Source organism: Solanum verrucosum, unplaced genomic scaffold (genome assembly GCF_900185275.1).
Source record: "Solanum verrucosum unplaced genomic scaffold, falcon-dt-bn FXZP01000042.1, whole genome shotgun sequence".
Taxonomy (NCBI): Eukaryota; Viridiplantae; Streptophyta; class Magnoliopsida; order Solanales; family Solanaceae; genus Solanum; species Solanum verrucosum.
The window spans coordinates 313094-335491 of record NW_026020230.1 but is presented as its reverse complement, the minus strand read 5'-3'; the positions used below and the strand labels follow the sequence as shown (position 1 = coordinate 335491).

Here is a 22398-nt window from a genome sequence, read left to right as displayed (position 1 = left end):
TCCATACTCATATCTACAACTTTACCAATCAAATTGAGATAGTCATTTGAATTATTATGGGTGAGATCGCCACTTTTAATACTGTTGTTTTCCTCTTGGTGTTTCCCTCCTTTAACCTTCCTTTCATATGGTGGATTAGACTTTCCAAAGTGTGAATGTTTTCTATGAGCTTTGTTCTTCCACTTTTTGTCGTATCCAGAGTCATTTTTGCTCTCCGCATGGGGAATTTTGTTTTTGTGAACCTGGATAGAGTCAATTGTCCATTGTTTGCTGGCGTCCCTTTGTGTTTGGGGATTGTTGCTTTAGCTGTACTTTCTTCACACATTGCTGTCACTTTTGTCTGGTCGTCTTTCATATGCATTGTCTCATTATTACTAGTCTGCTGGTCAGTAAATACATTAGTACTCTTGTTTGTTCTGTTTCTGCCTCTTCCTTTCGGCACTGTTTGCCAACCTTCTGTATCTTCATGTGTTTCAATTTCCATGGTTTGTGAGTGTCCTGCCTTATTTGCCTTCCTTCCCTTTTGCACTTTTATCCTCTTTCTCGCCACTGGAATCTATTTGCATAGCATTTTTTGCGGTGTTTCTATCTTCTCGAGGATTTCGAGCTACAACTTCCTTGTTCCCCTTTTCTACAACATCATGTAACTTCCTAAGTTCAGGATGTGCCATCCTACACTTCAGATCACTATGTTCCTGAATTTTACAATGTTTGCAGTACTCCGGAATAGTTTCATACTCAGTCTTCCGTATAATATTTTTCAGCTTGCCCGAAGTAGTTTTAATTTCATCACAACTTCATTACGGAGTGGTTTTGTGACATCGATCTCAACTTTCACCTTGGCAGTAGTTGGTCTACTCTTTGAGAGTGTAGCCTTATCAGCGATTATTGAGATTCCTATGGGCTCTACTATCCTACAAAGGGCATCACATTCGAAGTAGTGCCATTTGAGATTCGGTAGATTTATCCAAATTGGCGCAAGGGTAGTTTCCACCGCTGGTTTGAAGTCTTTTGTCCAAGTGAGTAATTTCATTTGTATGTTACAAATAGTAAGGAAGTTCCTACTATAGACACTTCTATAGTCCTCTAGGTCAAAATCAGTGAAGACATGCCGTAAATTATAGGCTCCAATCCACACTTTTCCTCGAGTGGTATTAGATCGTTTGAAATCTGTTCGAATTCTATCTATAGCAGGTCTAGTTCTGGGAAACTTGTCAATCAACATGTAGCAGCAAGTTGGTCATCCTCTTCTTTTGTGAAGCTCACTGTAGGTTTTCCTGAAATAATTGCCTATGGTCGGTGAGGTAGTTTGACTCTTGTTAGCCCACCTCCATGATTGGAACCAGCTAGGACTTTTGTAAAATTTGTTGAAGATTCTGCAATTGGAGCTAGAACGGTGGTGATTGTGGAATTATTGTGAGGGTGGGTTTTGCCCAATTCAGCGGTGTCAGCAGTTGGAAGAGGTGGAAAAGCTTGGGGATTAAGACAGGGGATCTGGTGGTAACAGTGGCGGGATCTTGGTTGGGTTTCTGTAGTGATGCCAGCGTCGGTGGTCCATCAGCGTTCCTTTTTGCGACTATGTGAAAACTACTAAAATTTCAATAAATACCAAGTCTGAAGTCCGCCTCTGTTGTTTAACAATTATTCAGCTTTTGGTTTATAAGCTAAATCCACAAGTTAGATTTTGCTTATTTTTCTATTTTTGTCTTAAAAACAAGTGCTTAAAAACACTTCTTTTAATTTTAGTCAAACACTTTAAAAGTGCATAACAAACTTTTTGGCTTAAAACACTTAAAACAAGTTGATCCAAACAGGCTCTTAGATTCATTGCCCCATGGTATTATTGTGGTAGACATGAGGTTGAAGCATGTTTATAATCTTATATTCTGACCTTTTTTTTTTCTTTCCAGCTATTCAGAATTCGAAGTGGCAATGATCAGTAGCTGCTTTAAGAAACTTAAAGTTGAAAGGGACGAACTTGATAGACTTACAGATCTCCCTATTAATGTTAAACACCAGATTCAGGAGCACTTATCTGTGGAAGAAGCGGCAAGAATGAGTGTTTTATCAAGACCGTGGAAACATATTTGGGTTTCAATTCCCAAGCTTGTATTTTCTGCTGACTTTTGCCACAACAAGCCATTAATAATAGACGTCATTAACACAATTCTGTTGCAACATTGTGGAGCCATTAAGACATTCCTCATCAATATCTCATCAATACCTTCTTCTCAGCACTCAGTTATTGATGAATGGTTGCTTTTGTTGTCAAGAAATGGTATCATGGATCTCACCCTTGAGAATCTAGACAAGGATCGTCTGATTCTCAACAATGCTCCTTATAAATTGCCTTCCTGCCTGTACGGCATAAATAAACTAGAAAGTTTGAGGCTGTCCAACTGCATTTTCAGGCCAACATGCAGCTTTACGGGTTTCCACATGCTCAAAAACCTTTCACTACTTAAAGTCGTCTTACATTTAGACGTTGCAACTTCTTTCTTGTGGATGCCAGACCTTGTGTTTCTGCAAGTTAAGTTGTGTATTGGTTTTCCTAACTCGAAAATATATGCTCCAAAACTTTCCCAAATATTATTCTTTACCAACAGAACCAAAACCCTTGAGTTGGGTCATTACATGGATTGTCGGATGCTGAAAACAGTTATACTTGCATCATCAGGAACAAATCAAGATAAACCGATAAACATGACCTATCTTCTCAAGTGCTGGCCTGAAGTTCGTAATTTTGGTCTGCACACTTACTACCTCAAGTCTGTTGCTACTGAAGCAGAGAGGTTCCCCACATACCTCAACAACTTGAGGACTCTCTTGTTATTTGAGTTTGATTTTGATGATGTAGATCATATATTTGCTCTTCTACGAATGCTTAGAATTTCTCCCAATTTGGATAACCTTGTTTTTAGGTTGAGCTCGAAGAAGAAAGGTGGCATCGAAGTAAATGTAAACCATTTTGAAGGACCAGCCTACAGGACACTAGGACTACTCCACAAGCTTCAAAGATTGATAATAAAAAACTTCCATGGTTCAACAACTGAAATGTTCTTTGTAAGGTTTATATTTGCCTCTGCACCTTTACTCCTGAAAACCGTCCTTAGTGAAGATGCAGAAAGTGTTCATGAAAGCAAATCCTCAAAAGAGTTGATGGGGTTTCCTCGGGCATCTCCTAAATTGCAAATAGATGTGAACAATAAAAAAAATTAGGCTGGGGACCCTCTCTCTCATCATCTTCATTCTTGTGTAGAGGATCCTGTATTATTTAGCTTCAACGTCATGTTAGCCTTGGATATTTGTACTTCTGCAGTTTTAGTTTGTGGTTCTTGTATTCGACTAATATTATTCCTTAGCTCTTAGGTTCAAATTTCAATTTTTTTTTTCCATAACAGACTATTTACTTGTTGGAGATTGTAGTGTTTACCAAATCAACAATTCTTAAGGTTCTTTCTATAGTCAACTGTGAAATTAGGCACCAAAAATTTTGTGATTCAATCTGAGCAATCGATACTTGAAACAATTTGCGAACGTCTTAAAAAGCTACGTCATTCCTTGAAAATCACGTTTGCCTTATGCATTCATGATTCATCTGCATATTAAACTCAAAGGGTGTATTTGGTAGGAAGGAACATATTTTTCACAAAAAAAATATTTGGAAAACATTTTTCTAGAAAAGGTTTTCTTGGAAAACAAGTGGATTTTTGACTTATTCTTTCATGATTGGTTGGTGAGTAGAAAATATTTTATAGAGTTTGGTTAGTGAATGAAAAACATTTTTTTTTCAGAAAATATTTTTATTTTAGGCTAGAAAGTAGGAAATACTTTTAGAAAAATAATTTTGATCCAAAAATCAATCCCGATAATCGTTTTAGGAACGACCCCTGACACTCGAACTAGGACACCACCTCGACGATTGATCCGAAATTCGACCTTGAAACTTAACTGAAAACCAGATAATCAGATATATGACCCATTGACCTGATCCCTGATCTTGACACTCGAACTTGGACACGATCCACCAATTCGAAATTCGATCCCGACACTTGTATCGAGACCCAACTTCCAAACTAGGACCTGATCTCGACAACCAACAACCGATGCAGAACCAAGATTCGACTTTCAAATCAGAATTTGATCCCAACTTTCTAACCGAAACCCGACCTCACTCAACTCGGAATCTAACTTTCAAATTGGGATTTGTGATTTTTTTTTAAAAATAATAATAATAGAGGGGGGCTGGTAGGAGGGTCGGGGTAGTAATGGATAAAAAAAAAGCGAAAATTTTAAATTTTAAAAACGTTTTCAAAAACAAACGTTAATTTTATTTTGGGGGGGGGGGGGGGCTGGTAGAGGGGTGTTTGGGGGTACGGATAGGGTAAAAAATGAAAATTTTAATATTTAAAATATCTGCTTACAACTAAATTTTTTTGAAAAATTGGGGGGGGGGGGGGGGGGGGGTTGGTAAGGGATTGGATGGGTAAACAAAAACTGAAAATTAAAATTTGAAGTATTTAAAAAAATATATTTTAAAATTTATATTTTCTTATTGGTTGGGTTGGGGGGGGGGGGGCGAGGGTTAGAGGGTCAGCGTATGAGTGGAGTAAGAAAAAAAAAATTATTCATAAAAGAAAGAGATAATTTAGAGACCTCCCACTTTGCTCTATTACGCTAACTTCCCTTGTGGTTTAAGTTATTACCTTTATCACCCTTGTTATGATTTTCTTGTAACCATTTTTAAATCTATTTGAAAAAAACATAAATAAAATAGAATATGACTAATTTATCCTTTATCTAATGTTAAATTATTTTTTATTTAATTTATGAATATCTTTTTTAATAAAGGAAAACAATTATAAATTTAAACACTTTCTAGTCCTTTGAGTTTGGAACTGTGATACTGCATAACTGAGCCCTCGTAAAATTTTTATAACATTATTTTTGTACCCACTAAAGAGAATGTTTGCAATTATTCTTTTCTTTTCATCTTTTTTTCATATTGATGACTTCTTCATTCTAATCCCACATGAACTCACATAAATGGATCTTGATCATTTGGATATTCAACCACTCTGTAATTAAAATTTGATGAACTTCTTCCTCCCAGATTAATTTTGATGTAATTTAATCACTTTAATTAGTATGTGTTCTTGCAAGGAAAATAAAAAATAAAAAAGAAAGTGCAAGAACATACTGGAACACATTTTCTACTAATTAAAATCTTTTTTTTTTACATATTTCTCCAAGTTAATTAAATCTCTAACTTTTGAGACCAGAGATTTTGAATTTTTTTTTTAAATCATGTGAGTTGGCTTTCTCATTCATAAAGTTTTGATAAATAAGATATTGATATGATTAGATAATTAAAAGTAACATTTTAAAAGGGGTAATTTACTCATATTATCTTTTATCTATATTTATTTAATATAAATTTAAAGAATGGTTACAAGAAAATTAAAATAAGGGAGGTAAACATAATATTATAAATCACAAGGGAAATTAGTGTAATAGAGCAAAACCTGAAGGAAGGTCTCTGAAATTATCCTAAAAGAATTTTTTTATGTTAATTTTATTAATGTCCATAGCATAATTAATAACTAAAATTATCTCATTGTTCTCTTTATCTCTTTACTTCTCCTTTTCTTTCCACACCCTATTCTCGCAGAGAACAACTTCACATATTCTCTTTTGTTATGCAAATTATGACTTTTATTAATATCAATTAAGTAATATGATCAACTTTACATGGCTCATATATAATAATAATAATAATAATAATAATAATAATAATAACAACAACAACGTGAAGATCGTAGGGCTCGTCATAAATCTAATAGATTTACAAAAAAAAGATCTAGAAGAGATCTCGCAAAAATTAAGTGTTACAAGTGTGGTAAATTTGGTCACATAGCACCCAATTGTAAGCTTGAAAAGCTTAAAGCTCTAGAATTAGAGGAAGATATGCACAAAAAGATCTATAGTTTCTTGTACACCTCTGGTTCTGAGTCCGATTACGATGATGATGATTATTCTGAATCAGGTTCCGAAACTGATAAACCTGAAACTTCTAGTAATACTCAGCCAACGACTATAGATGCTTGTAAATGTAGAGGTGATATTTGCCCCTGTGAACATGATGAATTTTGTAAGTTACAATCACAATTTGAAGATATGAATATCAATACTATTACTTTCGATAATGTGATAGAACTTCTAAAAGAAGTTATTGATAATACGTTACGTGAAAAAATTCTTCAGTTTGCTGTTAATAACAAGGCTAGCTCTTCTAGCTCTTCTAATGTTGTTGAAAAAACAAAAAATGAGTTTGAATATTATGCTCCATACTCTTTATCTGAAGTTAATAATAGACTTTCTAAACAGCATGTTATTATTCATGATACTTCTTTTGATGATTTGAAAGGAGAAATTGAACAATTGAAACAAGAGATCAAATCTCTTAAACAAAATCAGATTATTTGTGATCACCGCCTTACTCAGATTGAGTCTGCTAATAATAAAGGTAAAAATATTGCTAAAGAAAATGGTAAAACTCTTGCAAAACCTATTAAACTTGACCCTAGACAAGATATGTTTTTAGGAATGATGTAAATTGTTACTGCTCATAAATGGTATGTTAAATGCACCATACTGATTGATAATGCTTTCTCTATAACTAATATTGTCATGATTGACAATGGAGCCGATGTGAGTTGTATTCAGAAAGGTGTTGTACCTACAAAATATTTTGAGAAAACTACTCATATGGTCAAATCTGCTTCTGGACATGCTTTAGATATAAGGTATAAATTGCCTAATACTCGTATTTGCCAGAATAAAGGTTGCATTCCGCACTTCTTTTTCTTGGTTAAAAATCAGTTATACCCTCTAATTATACTTGGCACCCCGTTTATAAATGCTATTTATCCTTTTACCAGCATAAATGCTAAAGGATTTTCTGCTACTAATAAGGACCAAAACATTAGTTATACTTTTGTCACTGATCATATTTCCCGTGATATTAATGCTTTGATTAATATGAAGCAAAAGCATGTTGATTCTTTACAACTTGAAATATTTAGTATGAATATATTCAACACTTTAAAATCTACTAAATTATAGGGAAAAAATTAAATTAATCTCTGAACAAATGGCCATTGATATTTGTGCTGATCATTCTAGTGCTTTCTGGAATCGAAAAAAGCATATTGTGACCCTTCCAGATTAAGATAATTTCTCTGAAAATGATATTCCTACTAAATCACGCCTTTGCCAAATGAAAGCCAAATTGGTTGAATTCTGCAAGAAAGAAATTGACAATTTATTACAAAAGGGTTTGATAAAACCTTCTAAATCTCCTTGGTCTTGTACTGCATTTTATGTCAATAATGCAGCTGAAAAAGAACGTGGTGTTCCCAAGTTAGTTATAAATTATAAACCTTTAAACAAATATTTGAAATGGATTAGGTATCCTATCCCAAATAAAAGGGATTTATTGTCAAAGATTATATGACGCCAATATATTTTCTAAATTTGATTTAAAATCAGGATATTGGCAGATCCAAATATTTAAAGAGCACTCTTATAGAACTGCTTTTAATGTCCCGTTTGGACAATACGAATGGAATGTTATGCCATTTGGTTTAAAAAATGCTCCTTCTGAATTTCAAAAAATTATGAATGATATTTTTAACCCATATTTGGATTTTATCATTGTCTATATTGATGATATCTTAGTTTATTCAAAAACTCTTAAAACACACATAAAATATTTGGACATTTTCAAGAAAATAGTTAGACAAAACGGTTTGGTGATTTCTAAGCCAAAAATGAGTTTATTTCAAACTAAAATCAGATTTTTAGGACATCTTATTTGTCAGGGTAAAGTTACCCCTATTCAAAGATCAATTGATTTTGCTTCTAAGTTTCATGATATCATTACAGATAGGACGCAATTGCAGAGATTCTTGGGAAGCTTAAATTATATTTTCCCCTTTTACAAAAAATTATCTCGAGATTTAGCCCCTTTATATGACAGGCTAAAGAAAAATCATAAAACTCCTTGGACTAATAGTCTCACCAATTTGGTAAAAAATATTAAAAATTGTGTTAAATCTTTGCCATGTTTAACCCTTGCTAACCCAGCTTAGCAAAAGATTGTAGAGACAGAAGCATCTAACATTGGTTATGGTGGAATTTTAAAATAGATTAACCCCCATGATAAAATTGAATATTTGATTAGATTTCATTCTAGGAAGTGGAGAGATGACCAGAAGAAATATGCTACGGTGGCGCATGAAATGTTAACGATTGTTAAATGCGTTTTAAAATTTTAAGATGATTTATATAATCAAAAGTTTTTAATAAAAACTGATGCTCAATCTGTGAAGTATATGTTTGATAAAGATTTTAAACATGATGTGTCTAAATTAATATTTGCTAGGTGGCAGGCACAATTAGCCCCTTTTGATTTCGAAATTCATTATAAAAAGGGAAGTGATAATTCCCTCCTAGACTTCTTATCTAGAGAATATCTTTCTTCTTAAACAATGGGCTTTCTTGACTTCTTTCCTGATGAAAAATTGGTTACGATTTTGAAAGCAGTTCCTCTTAATAGAGATTTACAGGAACATATTTTATGGAAAATTATACACGGAATGGTGATGGATAGCGTCACTGATTACATGATTGAACAAGAGCTTTATAAAAGATTTTATTGTTATAAAATTTATGACCTTTTAGATGATTAAAATTAAATGCTATGTTTGCAGGATGTATCCTGCTTGGATAACCAAGGCTAGAGGAAGGGGCAATTATACTCACGGAAAGGGAAGATCATCCAGCGATGAACATAAAACTGCACATTGCAATTTGGATTTTTAAAGATTTTTTCCTTTTGAAGACAACTATAAAGTCAAATGGAAGGGGATGAACCTAGTCCTAGATGAATTTTGAGTAATTTTTTAAATTTTATTCTAGATGTTGCTATAAATCATTCTAGAAGGTCTAATTATTACTCTCTGCTCAATTATAGTTGTCCACTATTGACTTGACATATCCCTTAAGAAATAATAAATTATAAGAATAATATTTGACTTTATTAAATTTAATGTTTTGAAAAATGTGTTAGATGGAGTAATAAATATTACTTAAAAGCAAGGGTAAAATAGACACAAAAGATAAATTATCTTTTAATTTTTTAAATTGGACAAATATTGTTGGATAACTATTTTTAATATAATGGAGATCTATTATTGAATGGTGGGAGTTGCTAATTCAAAAAACGTTAAAATTTAATTTGACCCATAATAGAATTTATAATAGACACAAATATTAAAATTGTCATTACGTGAATCTTTGCTCCTAAGTTTCCTACTAAAAAACTTACTAATCCTTTTTATATTTGAGTAAACACTTGGTGCTACAATTCGTACATGTGGCAATATAGCATAATTTTTTTGTCATTTTTTTATTAAGCGACCGCAAATTAAATTAGTTCTCCCCAATAATATTCTCTTCTTAATTAAAGAATCAGTTGATGTCAAGTGTCATTATATGTATATTTCGAAAATAATCTATCTGTCTTACAAATACAAAAATAAGATTTGCATATATTTAGTAGCGGAACACTAGAGTTATTTCTAAGTAGCTCAAAATATATGAAGCAAATATCCGAAGAAACAAAGAAATTAGCATTTAATATATATACATCTGATAATAACTATGATGTATACAGCTAATAAGTTGGAATTTAGAAAATTTATTGAAAAGTTGCATTCACATTTTGTATCGATTTAATTCAACTTATTTCACACACCTCATCTCGTACGCAACCTTTTTTTTTTCTTCTTTTGACCAAAGAATAGTTTTTCTTTTGGGTTGTTTTTGTAAGTGTAGGAAATAGTTTTTTAAAAAAAGGACAAAAAAGATTATTACTTTAAAAAAATGGAAATAACATAACCTTTTTACGATTTGAATAATAAAAAATTGATCCTGCACACTATTTTTTTTACGAGTCGGAGTCACAATTTTTCAGTATATTAATGCTTTCGTAGTTCATTGTTACTTGTTCATATATCAAATTAATATAAGTATAATTAAATATTTACACTCGAATCTCCCGACTTTGAAGTATGTTTTTAATTGGAGTGGGGCAGAAGAAGTTAAATTATTGCCATGTGTAATTCAGACAGTGATTGTCATGTGGAGGATGGTGTTATATTTTTTTATTCGGTACTTGATATCCATATTGAACCAAACTAATTGTATGTGCATTGAATATGGCTACATTCGAAAGATAAAGTTTTTTATCAAGAATTTTTTCATATCTAAAACTCGAATTTGATACCTCTAATTATTGAGGGATAGAATGGTCTTATATCATTATCACTAATATGTCTTCTTCTTTTTTTTAAGAAAAAACAAAAATAATAATGAAAGGTCCATATAAGATGTGTCCTAAGTGCCAGCTAGTAATTAGTTTGGTGTAAACAATATGAGTTGTGTTGATCAACCAAGATTGTGGTTCATTTTTAATTAAATGTTTTGATTTCAATTTTTTTTTAGTTATGAAATTGCTTTTGTTAGAAGTATTTTATCCTATACGTCTTTAAAAATAAATTTTATAATATTTAAATTTAATCAAATTTCAATATAAATATCAGACGACTAATACTTCTCAAGACTATATGATTTACAGCTAATCAATATCAAAGAATTCAAGCTATTTCACACTCTGACGTCTCCTAATTAAGCAAACCTTTTTTCTTTTTTTCTTTTCTTCATTTTTTAATAATTAACAGTAAAATGCTGTTGTACTAAAAAGTCAAATCCAAATTTTTGTTCCCAATCATAGATATCATCAAGATGGGGTGGGGGTGGTTGGTCGTGGGTGGTGGGGGACTTAATATTAATTATTTTTAATATTTAAAGGCAAATAAAAGATTTTACATCACTTGATGCCTACTGTTATTGAACCTAGTATTAATTTTGTAATTTTTTCACGATACTAAATGAACGACATTTCATAAGATTGCTAGAGATTCAACCTACAGGGTGATTCAATGGTTTGGGCTTGAAATTTTCATGTTAAAGGTCTCAAGTTTGAAATTCCTTGCTAGCGGATCGAGTTCGTTGCATCAGACTTGTCTAACGTGGGTTATCTCTCCTGTGTGATTTACGAGTTATTATATAGGACTGTGAGTTTTACCATATGCGCACACAAAAAATAGCAATTGCACGGATTTTCTATATCACGGTATCTCCAAAATGCCAGCTCATCTCATGAATATTACGTGTTTCCTCCTCCGTTTTCAGTTTAAAATTATATCGTTACTACTAAACCAAGATTTCCAGATAATAGTGTCTGAATATGATTTACAGCTAATCAGTTGGAAATAAAAATCTTTTAAAAGCTGCACGTTTAAATAATAAAAATAAAAATTGAGAAGCAACTTTTACATTTTTTTATACTGTAAATAAAATAATGAATTTCAACTTATTTCACACTCACGTTTCCTACACCAACCTTATCTTTTTTCTTTTGACCAAAATCAACTAATCACTAGAGTATGTTTTAATTTTAATTAATTCTAAATAAATTGAAATTGGCAACGTGGATTCTGATCTTTCCATAAAATTATTATTATTATAATAATAAATTAATAATAATAATATTAGAAGTTTATCTTCACTTGAATTTAGATGCTGATTTCCACAAACAACGTATTTACATACCAAAAATCGACAACAAATTTAAGAAAACATAAAAATAAAACTTGATTACAAACTTTTCCTACTATATTACTCCATACAAATCATTACAAAAATAAAAAAAAATTACACTCTCAATCACCAGTTGGACAAATTTAGACTAGAAGAATAATTAATTGAAAGTACATATTTTATTTATCATCCGTACAGAAAACTTGTAAAAGAAACAAGTACATTACACTGACATTAAAAAAAAAAAACAATCTAATAAGCTAAGCTCTCGCTACATGATAAATGAAAGGAGCAAGTTGCCCCAGCCCTCAAACACCCTCCCATCCCAATTGAAAGCGCTTTGTCCCGCCTATCGGAACCAATTCCCCCACCCAAAAATAATTCAATAATAATAAAAATAATAATTATGTAGCTCTCTTTGTTAGCAGGGAAACAGCAGGGGAATACAGAGTATGTACATGAATTGAGAAAATCAACTAATTTGTTATGTATATATTTGACTGTAGATGCAAATTGAGATTATCATAAAAATCTATAAATTTCAAATTCTGAATCAGATTCCGCCTGCCGTGTAAGAAATTAATGATTTGCAGAGCAAATACCTCTTTCTGGTCAATTATCAGGAGCAATTGGTTTCGGACGGAAGCAACTGCTGATCAGGCGATCCATTGATTTGAGCAATTTGTTGAAAATCATACGTTTTACTTGTCCTCTTCTCGGCGGCCACCTTGTGACCTGATTATTCATCATCGCCGGCGGGTTCTGCATTTTTCCGATGAGATGGATTTGTAACTTGGAAGGAATAATAATGAGGAAGAGGTGAAGAAATAGGTAAGTAGCGAATGGAAGTGAAGTAGCAGCAGAGCAGTGAATTTATGAAATGGAATAATGATGTAAGGGCGGGAGATGTATTTTTGTGGTGGGGGTGGGGTGCGGGGGACCAATTACTTTGCAAGCAAGTTAGTCATTTTTTGAGTTGGAATGATTTTGGAAGATAATACATAAACATGATCCTTAAATTAGTTTCAACGGATAATTATGGTCTCCGACTTTGAATATGCACAAGTAGGAATTTAAACTTATATAAAATTAAACAAGTAAACACACATGTTTTACATGGCATAATACACGTAAGACGTCACGTAAGACACAAAATTGCAATGTCGGTTACCATATAAGATGAATGTGTCTATTTGTTCAATTTTATACAAGTTTAAGTGTCTACTTGTGCATATCAAAAATTAAAGGTCATAGTTATCAACTGACGTCACGTTAAGGGTCATGTAAACAAAGTTCAATAATTTTGTTAGATAAATTCTTATAACTATGTAATATTTTGAGATACTACTTGCATTGCATTATTACCTTTTGTGAAGTTATAATGCCCTTGTGATAAAAAAAAAAAATCCCATTCTAATACCAAAAAGTAAAATTAATTATTATTTTTTACCTTGGTACCTAACACAACCTTAAAAGACACACACAGTAAACACTACAGTTGTGTGAACAGAATAATGGACTACCCTCTTGTTCACACTTGTATTTAGGTGAAAGGAAGGATATAATTCAGTTCAAACGAAGTGAAAGAACAATAAATTTATTATGGAGTTAACTTATTTGCTTGATCAATTGTTATAAGATGTACGAGACATCATAAGTGTTCAATCTTTCAATAGTATTTTTTATTCTATTGATCTAAGTCATTTCAGGGTAAGTGACGAAGAAATTCATGAACTTCACGAAGTTAAACTAGCGTTTAGCTACAAATTTTCACATATTTTTGACAAGTCATTTTTTAATGAAGTTTCACCATATGTTTGGTCATAAATTTTGAAAAAATATAATTTATAACCATAAGTTTTAAATATTATGTAAAATATCAATAAGTTTGTATTATCATTTTATAAGAAAAATGTTCCGTGGAAAGTCATGACAACAAATATGAGTATGAATTTGGAAAAAGAGGAACAAAACACTATACGAAAAATTACTATTACTATTTGTAATTCGAAGTGGCTTTGGAGATTATGCTCGGATATAAATTTTGTACAACAAACTAGTAAAAAGATTTAGTTCAAAACTATCAATATGAGTGTTTATAAAATATTAAAATTTGGGGGTTATTTTTCAATTTTTTTAAAATTCTTAAATACTACTCCCTCTATCCCTAATTACCTGTCGACTTTTGAATTGACACACCTATTAAGAAATCAATCCAAATCTAAAATTTGAAAAGTTGTGATGTTTGCCAAATAATGATAATTATATAGCCACACACAAGTTCCCACATTTCCCCCAAATTTTTCCCAAATATATTTACAACGAACGTGATCTAACTCAAAATTCTTTTAAAGTGGAATCAACATTATCAAAAACAATCCATCAGATAGATCTTCTAAAGAACATATCTTCAACTAGTAGGACCAAGAATAAATGGTCAAATTCAAATCCAATGGCTGCTTGACTTCACCAAGATTTTATCTTTTGGGGCCAAATTGTTGTACACAATAAAACATAAAGTAATACTCTCATTATTTTATATCGAAATAACTGAATTGTTTAAAGTTCATACGTGAATTATTTTTTATATTTGTCTATTCCTTTAAATTTTAATAATATTCGATAGTATAGTAAAGAGGGAGTATCATTCAACATAGATTGTTGGCCATATAATGTACAAGTAGTTAGTAGATGTATACATTATAACAAACCAAATCCCCTTTTGTTTATTTGTTTAATTCATTCATGGAATGTAGTCATTTTTCTACCTTATATTTGTTTTCATTTGAACCAAAAGTCCACAACACAAACATTACTTCAAATTGATGAAGAGACGACGGAGAGCTATATAAATTATATTCTACCGGTGTTTCGAAAGACGAGGGCGTGAAACAGACCTTTTATTTAGTATTGAGTAAGGTATAAGCCTCGATATATGGAACATAATTTTAAAATAATTCATTTTTATCATAAATAAGAATTAAGATAATGTTATAGAAATATTTAAAAGACATAAAAAAAATTACAGTTCAAAAATAGATTTATTTAAATCTAAAAATTTAAAATGTGTCATATTAATTGAAACAAAGGGAGTACATAAAGTGGATATTGGAAGGAATATTTGGGGTAATGGGATTAGAAGGAGAAGTAAGACACGTCTAAATATTTTAAAAAATGGAAGCCAGCTAAATGGGAAAATAAAATAAAATTTACAGCTAATGCCAATATGCTTGTGTGAAAAGGTATATGTTTACGTGAATTATTCTAGACAATTTAATTAATTAAGAAAAAGAAACAGACAAAAAAATGGAAAGGAGCACCAACTCATGGTATATCGTCATCTTGCCTACGTGATCAATGCTTCGAAGAATCGCTCGATAAATAATACATGCATTAATTTTGTGTATTATTAGTAATATTTGATTTTGTTATTTGATAAGTATTACTCTTAACATGATTAAAAGTACAATTATTTCTTAAAAAGTTCCTGATATTCATATGATATCTAAGCTAAACTTAAAATAAAAATAATAAAATAATGCTCTAGATGGATTCAGACTCTGCTTGACCAACAGCACAAGAGCACTTATATAAAAATTTCCGGAAAACTAAGAAAATCTATGCTCCAAACTTCTAGATTAGAAACAAAAAAAAAAAGATACTAAAAGATTCATGATTATCCAAAACAACAAAGAAATAAAAAAGAAAAAATGTAAACTTATCGTGCTTTAATTTTTTTCCAATATAGAAATCAATTATTATTATTAGAAAGAGACATAAAGAGTGAGGAAAACAATATGAAAAAGTCTTTCCTACTAGAAATATTGAGCCTCCTGCCGACCAAATTAATTAAAGTGTTTTTTTTTTCGTTTTTTTTTACTTGCCATATTTTTTTTAACGCGTTTAAAAAATACATCAAGTAAAAGAGTAAATAGATTAAATTAATTTATTTTATTTATCTATTAATTTCAGTTTTATTACTTCTCTCTTTTTATCACATTAATCTCTCATCCATTTATTTTTATTTTAAGTAAAATTAAAGATGAACAAATAGACAAATACCAATGGCGGCTTTTTTGGAATTCGTTAAATCTATCTCCACTAAGATTTGCATTTAATTTTTGTTAATATTTTTCCGTCCTCTTTTAGTTGTCATGTTGTTATTTTCGAAAGTCAATTTGACTAATTTTTAATATTAAATTAAATTACATTAATTTGATATTTTAAACTAAAAATTTAGATATTAAAAAATTATATGAAAAAATACTATAAAATATAGTTTTATTGCATATTATGATGAAAATACATCGTAAAATATTAATCAAAGTTCTTATTGTTTGACTCTAAAAAAAAAGGAAATTATGACAATTAAAAATTGATGAAAAAATTATCTTTTGGGATCAAATTCACGGAAACACAAACACACAAATTCATCATTAAACTTTATAAGTTTTATAAGTTTAATATTGTAAATTACAATTTTTATCATATTAATATCAAAAGGTCTATACTAACTTATAGTACTTTGTTTATAATATTTAATATCTAATTTTTTATTTAAAAATATTAAATTAATATAATATGACATAATTTATAAATTATTTAAATTAACTCTGAAAAAGTAAGAATAATACTTGGAAAAAAAAGTACAATTCACATAAATAAACAGAAAATTAATCGTATAATTATCCTCTTGTTCGTCTTATTAACAATAGTTATACTATATAGTTAGTCATAGTTAGTTGTTGTCAGATTCAGTTGTCATCATAGTTCAGTTGTCTGCCACAATGAGGACGATAAAAAATTTCATAACTATATATGGAAATAAAAAACAAATGTAACATATCCTGAATTAAATAATATGAAAAAGGCTAAAATCATCATAAACTATTAAAAATAGAGTAAAAATATCTTTAATCTGATTTTACCCAAAAATATCCTTGTTGGTTAACATAATTTTTGAAGGTCGAAGGGTAGTTAGATAGTTAAGAATTGCCTTTTTTATTTTTCTATACTACAATCTACAAGTTGTGTTAATAGTCGTGTATAAATTACTTCTGTAGTTTTTTGTCTTCTAAATTTAGGTATTATTTATGTTTTATTTATATTTTAATTATCATTTATTATTTAGGATAATTGCTAGGTTATTGGTAATATGTCGTTCTGACTGCTTCATTTTTTCGTTAGTTGTTACTCTATACTACTATTGTATTATTTTTTTCTTAAATTAAGTATCTATCAGTTTTTTATCTTCAAAATAGAGATAGATCTATTTGCATGTTACCATTATATATCATGCAATACACAACATTTCTATTAGAAAAGTTATAAGACAGACACATTTTTTTGATCGAAAATATAAAACTCTACAGAGTATGTTAGTAAACGTCTCACTATTTATTTGCATATACTATATACTATTTTGTTTGCCGTTTATTAATTTTAGAATTTGAAGTAGGTAAACATGTACCTCATTTTGTGATTTGAAGGTATTAGGTTCAAAAGTAGTTGCATAAAATATAGGAAAAATCACCCCATATACACATTTAAGAGTAAATATTACGAATTTTAAACTTACTTTTAAAAATTTCTTGCTTATAACAGATTATTTACAGGCTATGACATATCAGTTAAATTTTATTTTATTTTAAAATTAAATTATATTTATTTAATAAATTATTAATCTATTTATAGTTTTTTATTATTTATTAATAATAGATCATTAATTTTATTTTACTTCCTTTTTTTAAAAACTAAGATTTTCAGTTACCCAATTTTAGGGATTTCCTTTCCTTGTTTACCGTTACCATCCCCAATCATTGATCACACCACCATCCCACACGTTTCTTCACTCCCACACGACTCAACTCACAACCCACTATCAAACGTTCTCCATTCTTTCTCATCTAGTCCAACATCAAAATTGATTACCCAGTCTGTTGGGGCAAGTCTAATGTTAAATGACATTATATGTTGGAAGGAATTTCCTTTCAAATTCATGATGGATTTCTTATTTCTCATGTTCTTTTACAGATTAAAGAAGGTCTTGAACTAGTATCTCAACAAGCCTATTCCAGTGAAAAGGCTCATCTTTCATCAGATCATCGGACTACAACAGACTGAGATCCCTTGAGCAATCCTCAGAGGAACGAGAAAAAACTTGTTGAAACCCCTCCAGATTCTGATTCCGACTAGGATTCGAATTTTGTTGGTAACAGCATGTCAATAGCATTATGTATTATCTGCGAAAGAAGGCTAATTTCTCTTCAAGTCCATTATCATACAACACTGTTGATTGTTAGTTTATGTCGTGGGTCAATAACATTGAGAAACAGTGGAGAGAGTCAAATTGCGGCATGAGATCCATCTCCCCCAACCACAATGTTGGAAAGTGCATTAGAGGCTTCAAATTGCTTGCCAACATTCCATGGGACATTGTTGACGATGTAATTATTCTTGTCAATATTAGTGACAAATTTCACTGGTTAAGAATTACATATTATTTTTTTTAACTTTTGGATAATTTTTTTCTGTTTAACTTTTGGATAATTCTTTTTTGTTTAAGTATTTGATGATATATACTACAATATGTTATCAAAATAGTTGATTGCACCTTTTGATTCTCTTTTGAATGTTCTAAAAATTGTAACACTGTGTTGTTAATTGTACACATGGTGACTGGCATGCACTAACCTATTATGTTTGGATATTATAAGTTCAGGACAAAAACATTATACAAATTTCATACAATTCTGATACACTATTTTTTAAAGTAGCACTGTGTTTTTAATTTGTATAACAAATGGATGAAACGTGTATGAAATACATTTTATATGCATATGTCTATGATTTCAATATTAAATGTTGGATATTTGTATTTAGTCATGGTATAATTTTTATAGTTGTATTTTGTCTTATTTTCGTTTGAATTAAATATGATTTATATATGTCTGACTACAACTTAAATTAGTCACTAATATATACAGTATCTTTAATATGGAACAAATTTTATCATTACCGATATGCAAGATGTGTCATTAATGAATGAATAGTGTATAAATAATAAATACTACATCTAACAATAAATTTGTATCAGTATGCATTCTATATGATTTTAATATTAAATATTTGGACATTGTATTTAATCGTGGTATGATTTTTATATACAAATGTTATGAATTGTGTTTTCACATTTGTCTTATTTTCTCATGAATTAAATATGATTAATAGATGTATGACCAACCCTTAAACTAGTGTTGGAATGAATTACATAATTAACTTTTTATAATTAATACTAATATATACAATATACTTAATCTGGAACAATTTTCAGTAACAAATGTATGAATTTTGTGGACTTAATGAATTAATCGTGTATAAATTAAAAGACAATATCAAGCACTAAATTTATAACAGTATGCATTCTGTATGATAACTGAATGAACAATATATAAATAATAACCAGTACGCTAAACACAAAATTATTATGTGTTATATCAAACCAAAACATTAATATAACCAACAAAAAATAAAATAAAAATTATATATAGTCTTAACAAATGAACATTCATTATTTTTGCATAGGATAATTTGAATATGTTTTCCTGTTATGTCCAACTTGACGACATCTACTACATGTACCTTTTGACCTTTTGAATTTCACATCAGCAAACCCCCTCCATTTGAAAATCGACATAATTCCCTGTTTCATTAAAAAAAAATATATAAATTAGTTTCACATTATAAACAAACAATTCGAAATACAAATATCATTCAGACAGACAGAACATTACAAAACATTTTTTATATTCAATCAAAAAACATTTCATACAAATATCATTCAAATAGTACATTCCAAACACCTTCATACTATTTTAATACAAATTTCATACAACAAATATGTGCATTTTTTTTACGAAAATACTTCATTAATGTCACACAAATTTATACAAAAATGTCAACAATAAAATTTCAAAATTAATACAACCTTAAAACACTTATCATACAATTCGTCAAAATTTCAAGTAACTTTTTTTTTTCCAGATTACTGGACACGCTTTCATACAAACATACTTTCTTAATATACATTTCATACAACAATAATCATACATTACAAATATCTATATCTTATCGTACCAAATAATTCATTTCTAACTCACTAATTACTTTAGAAATGACAACATCTAATATAACACACTAAAATTTATAATTTAATACTAACTTAAAACACTTGTTATACAATTCATCAAAAATCCAAATAACTTTTTTTACATCTTACGAAACACATTTTCTTACAAATTTCCTTCCAATAATTCTATTAAATTCATTAATAAATATACAATTACTTTATACTTTAAGAAAAACAAATACACAAAACAATCACAAAAACAGAAAATCACTAATATTATACATTTCACAACAGTTAATACGTATTATGAACAAAACGTATTGTTTATACAAAAAAATATATCACATTCAATATAGTGACGATGTACAAAAAACAAAATCACAAAATATGATTTACAGTATCATTTTTTTTTCATTTCACTGAAATCCAAATACAAATAGTAAACAATTAAAAATACTAACCTGAAGGATCCCATCTTCCGCCATGTTTAATTAATATTGATACGTAGTTGTCCATCACAAAAAAAATAGGATTTTTCAAACAAAAAAAACAAACTTCAATTAGTCGCCAGCGACAAAATTTCTAGAAGAAAATTGAAGAGAGAGAAACGTGGAAGAAAAATGGATAAAATCATATTTTTGAATTAATTTTAACAAATTAGAGTGAATTAAGGAAACTGAATATTCTTAATTAGTTTGAGATTCCTTAATTCATGCTAATTAATAATTATCTTAAATTAATTCAAATTTAATTGACACCCCTATTTCCGTTTTTTTTTTCATTTTTTCCTTATTAATTACATATTATTAATTAATAATAAAAAATCATAAATAGATTAATCATTTATTATATAGATGGAAATTGATTTTTAAAATCAGATTTTTGAATTAATTTTAACAAATTAGAGTGAATTAAGGAAACTGAATATTCTTAATTAGTTTGGATCCCTTATTTCATGCTAATCATTAAATATCTACAATAAATTCAAATTAAATTACAGCCCACAATTTCAGTTTTTTACTTTATTATTTCTAATTCCGTTTTTTTTTAAAAAAAAAATTCGTTTATCTTTTTATTTATTTTTTAAGTTTTTTCCAATAAATAAAAACATTCCTTTTTTTTTTAACTTGTTATAAATCTGAAATTTTTAATGTTATAGCTTGAAAGTCTAAATCTACTGTTATAACTTGAAAATAGTACTATAATATATGTCATATATGAAATTTACACTAAAATATATGCTTAAGTAGTTTTAATCAATTAACACTTTTAAGTTTCCATCCAATATTTTAATAAATATTTAAAGTCGACTTTATTTAACTTAGTTTGAACCTACACATAAAAATCTATTTTTTAAAAAATAATTTTTCTATACTTAACACACCTCCCCTTCTTATTTTTGTATCCACATCACAAAATGTAAAAGACATTTTCAATAGAGAAACTCACATATAGCAAACACAAAATTTATATTTGTATGTTATAGCAAAGTTTACATAATTGTGCTCCATAGCAAACATAAATACGTATATTTCGCTATACATATACAAAATAAAGCAGTTGTATAATCTGTTTTGATATACATATACAAAAAGATCAATTGTATAAAGTGAGAGAGGCGAGTGAGTGAGCGAGATCTGGGAGAGGGGAGAGAGGGGAACAAAAATATCTGTATATATACAATTTTCACGCATTTTATACATTTGCGTTTTTGTATAAAGTGAGAGAGGCGAGTGAGAGAGAGAGATCTGGGAGAGGGGAGAGAGGGGAACGAAAATATATGTATATATACAATTTTCTCTCGTTTTATACAAATACAAACACATTTTATTCAATTTGCGTTTTTTGTATAAAGTGAGAGAGGCGAGTGAGAGAGCGAGATCTGGGAGAGGGGAACGAAAATATATGTATATATACAATTTTCTCTCGCTTTATACAAACAAACACATTTTATTCAATTTGCGTTTTTTGTATAAAGTGAGAGAGGCGAGTGAGAGAGCGAGATCTAGGAGAGTGGCGAGCGAGATCTGGGAGAGGGGAGAGAGGGGAACGAAAATATATGTATTTATACAAACACAAACGCACTTTATACACTTGCGTTTGTACAAAAAACGAGAGAGGCGAGGGAGAGAACGAGAGTGGCGAGCGAGATTCACCAAGAGAGAGGTGAAATAGCAACAGTTTGCTATGAGGTACAATTAAATCAAACTATATTTATAGCATTTAATTTGAATTAATAGTTTGCTATTATATACAATTTTCCCTTTTCAATACTATCTTTTTAAAACAAATATTCTCTTTGTCCTTAATTATTTATCAATTTTTTCATTTTTAGTTATCTCTAATTACTTGTCTATTTTAACAAATCAAGAAATAACAATTTTGTTTTTACCTCTTATACCCTCAAAAGGTAGAATCTTTTAAAAATCTTAAATTTTTAATTCATCCACTTCATTAATTAATAGGGGTAAAATGATAAACTCAATATATCAATTTTCTTAATAGATGTCAATTTAAAAATGGACAAATAATTAGAAACAGAG

At 29.5% G+C, this 22398-nt stretch overlaps 1 protein-coding gene across 1 annotated transcript; it reads left to right on the top strand.

Moving 5' to 3' along the window:
- The first annotated feature begins 1108 nt into the window (after positions 1-1108).
- LOC125831988 (F-box/FBD/LRR-repeat protein At1g13570-like) lies at positions 1109-3219 on the top strand. The gene is made up of 4 exons (XM_049511117.1): positions 1109-1113; positions 1195-1267; positions 1393-1580; positions 1911-3219. The coding sequence occupies exons 1-4, from the start codon at positions 1109-1111 to the stop codon at positions 3217-3219; spliced, it is 1575 nt and encodes a 524-aa protein (XP_049367074.1).
- Positions 3220-22398: the final 19179 nt, after the last annotated feature.

Coding starts and splice junctions, on each gene's coding strand:
- LOC125831988 (XM_049511117.1), top strand. Junction 1,268..1,392: donor CTTCTTTTGTGAAGCTCACT/GTAGGTTTTCCT, acceptor AATTGGAGCTAG/AACGGTGGTGATTGTGGAAT. Junction 1,581..1,910: donor GCGTTCCTTTTTGCGACTAT/GTGAAAACTACT, acceptor TTTTCTTTCCAG/CTATTCAGAATTCGAAGTGG.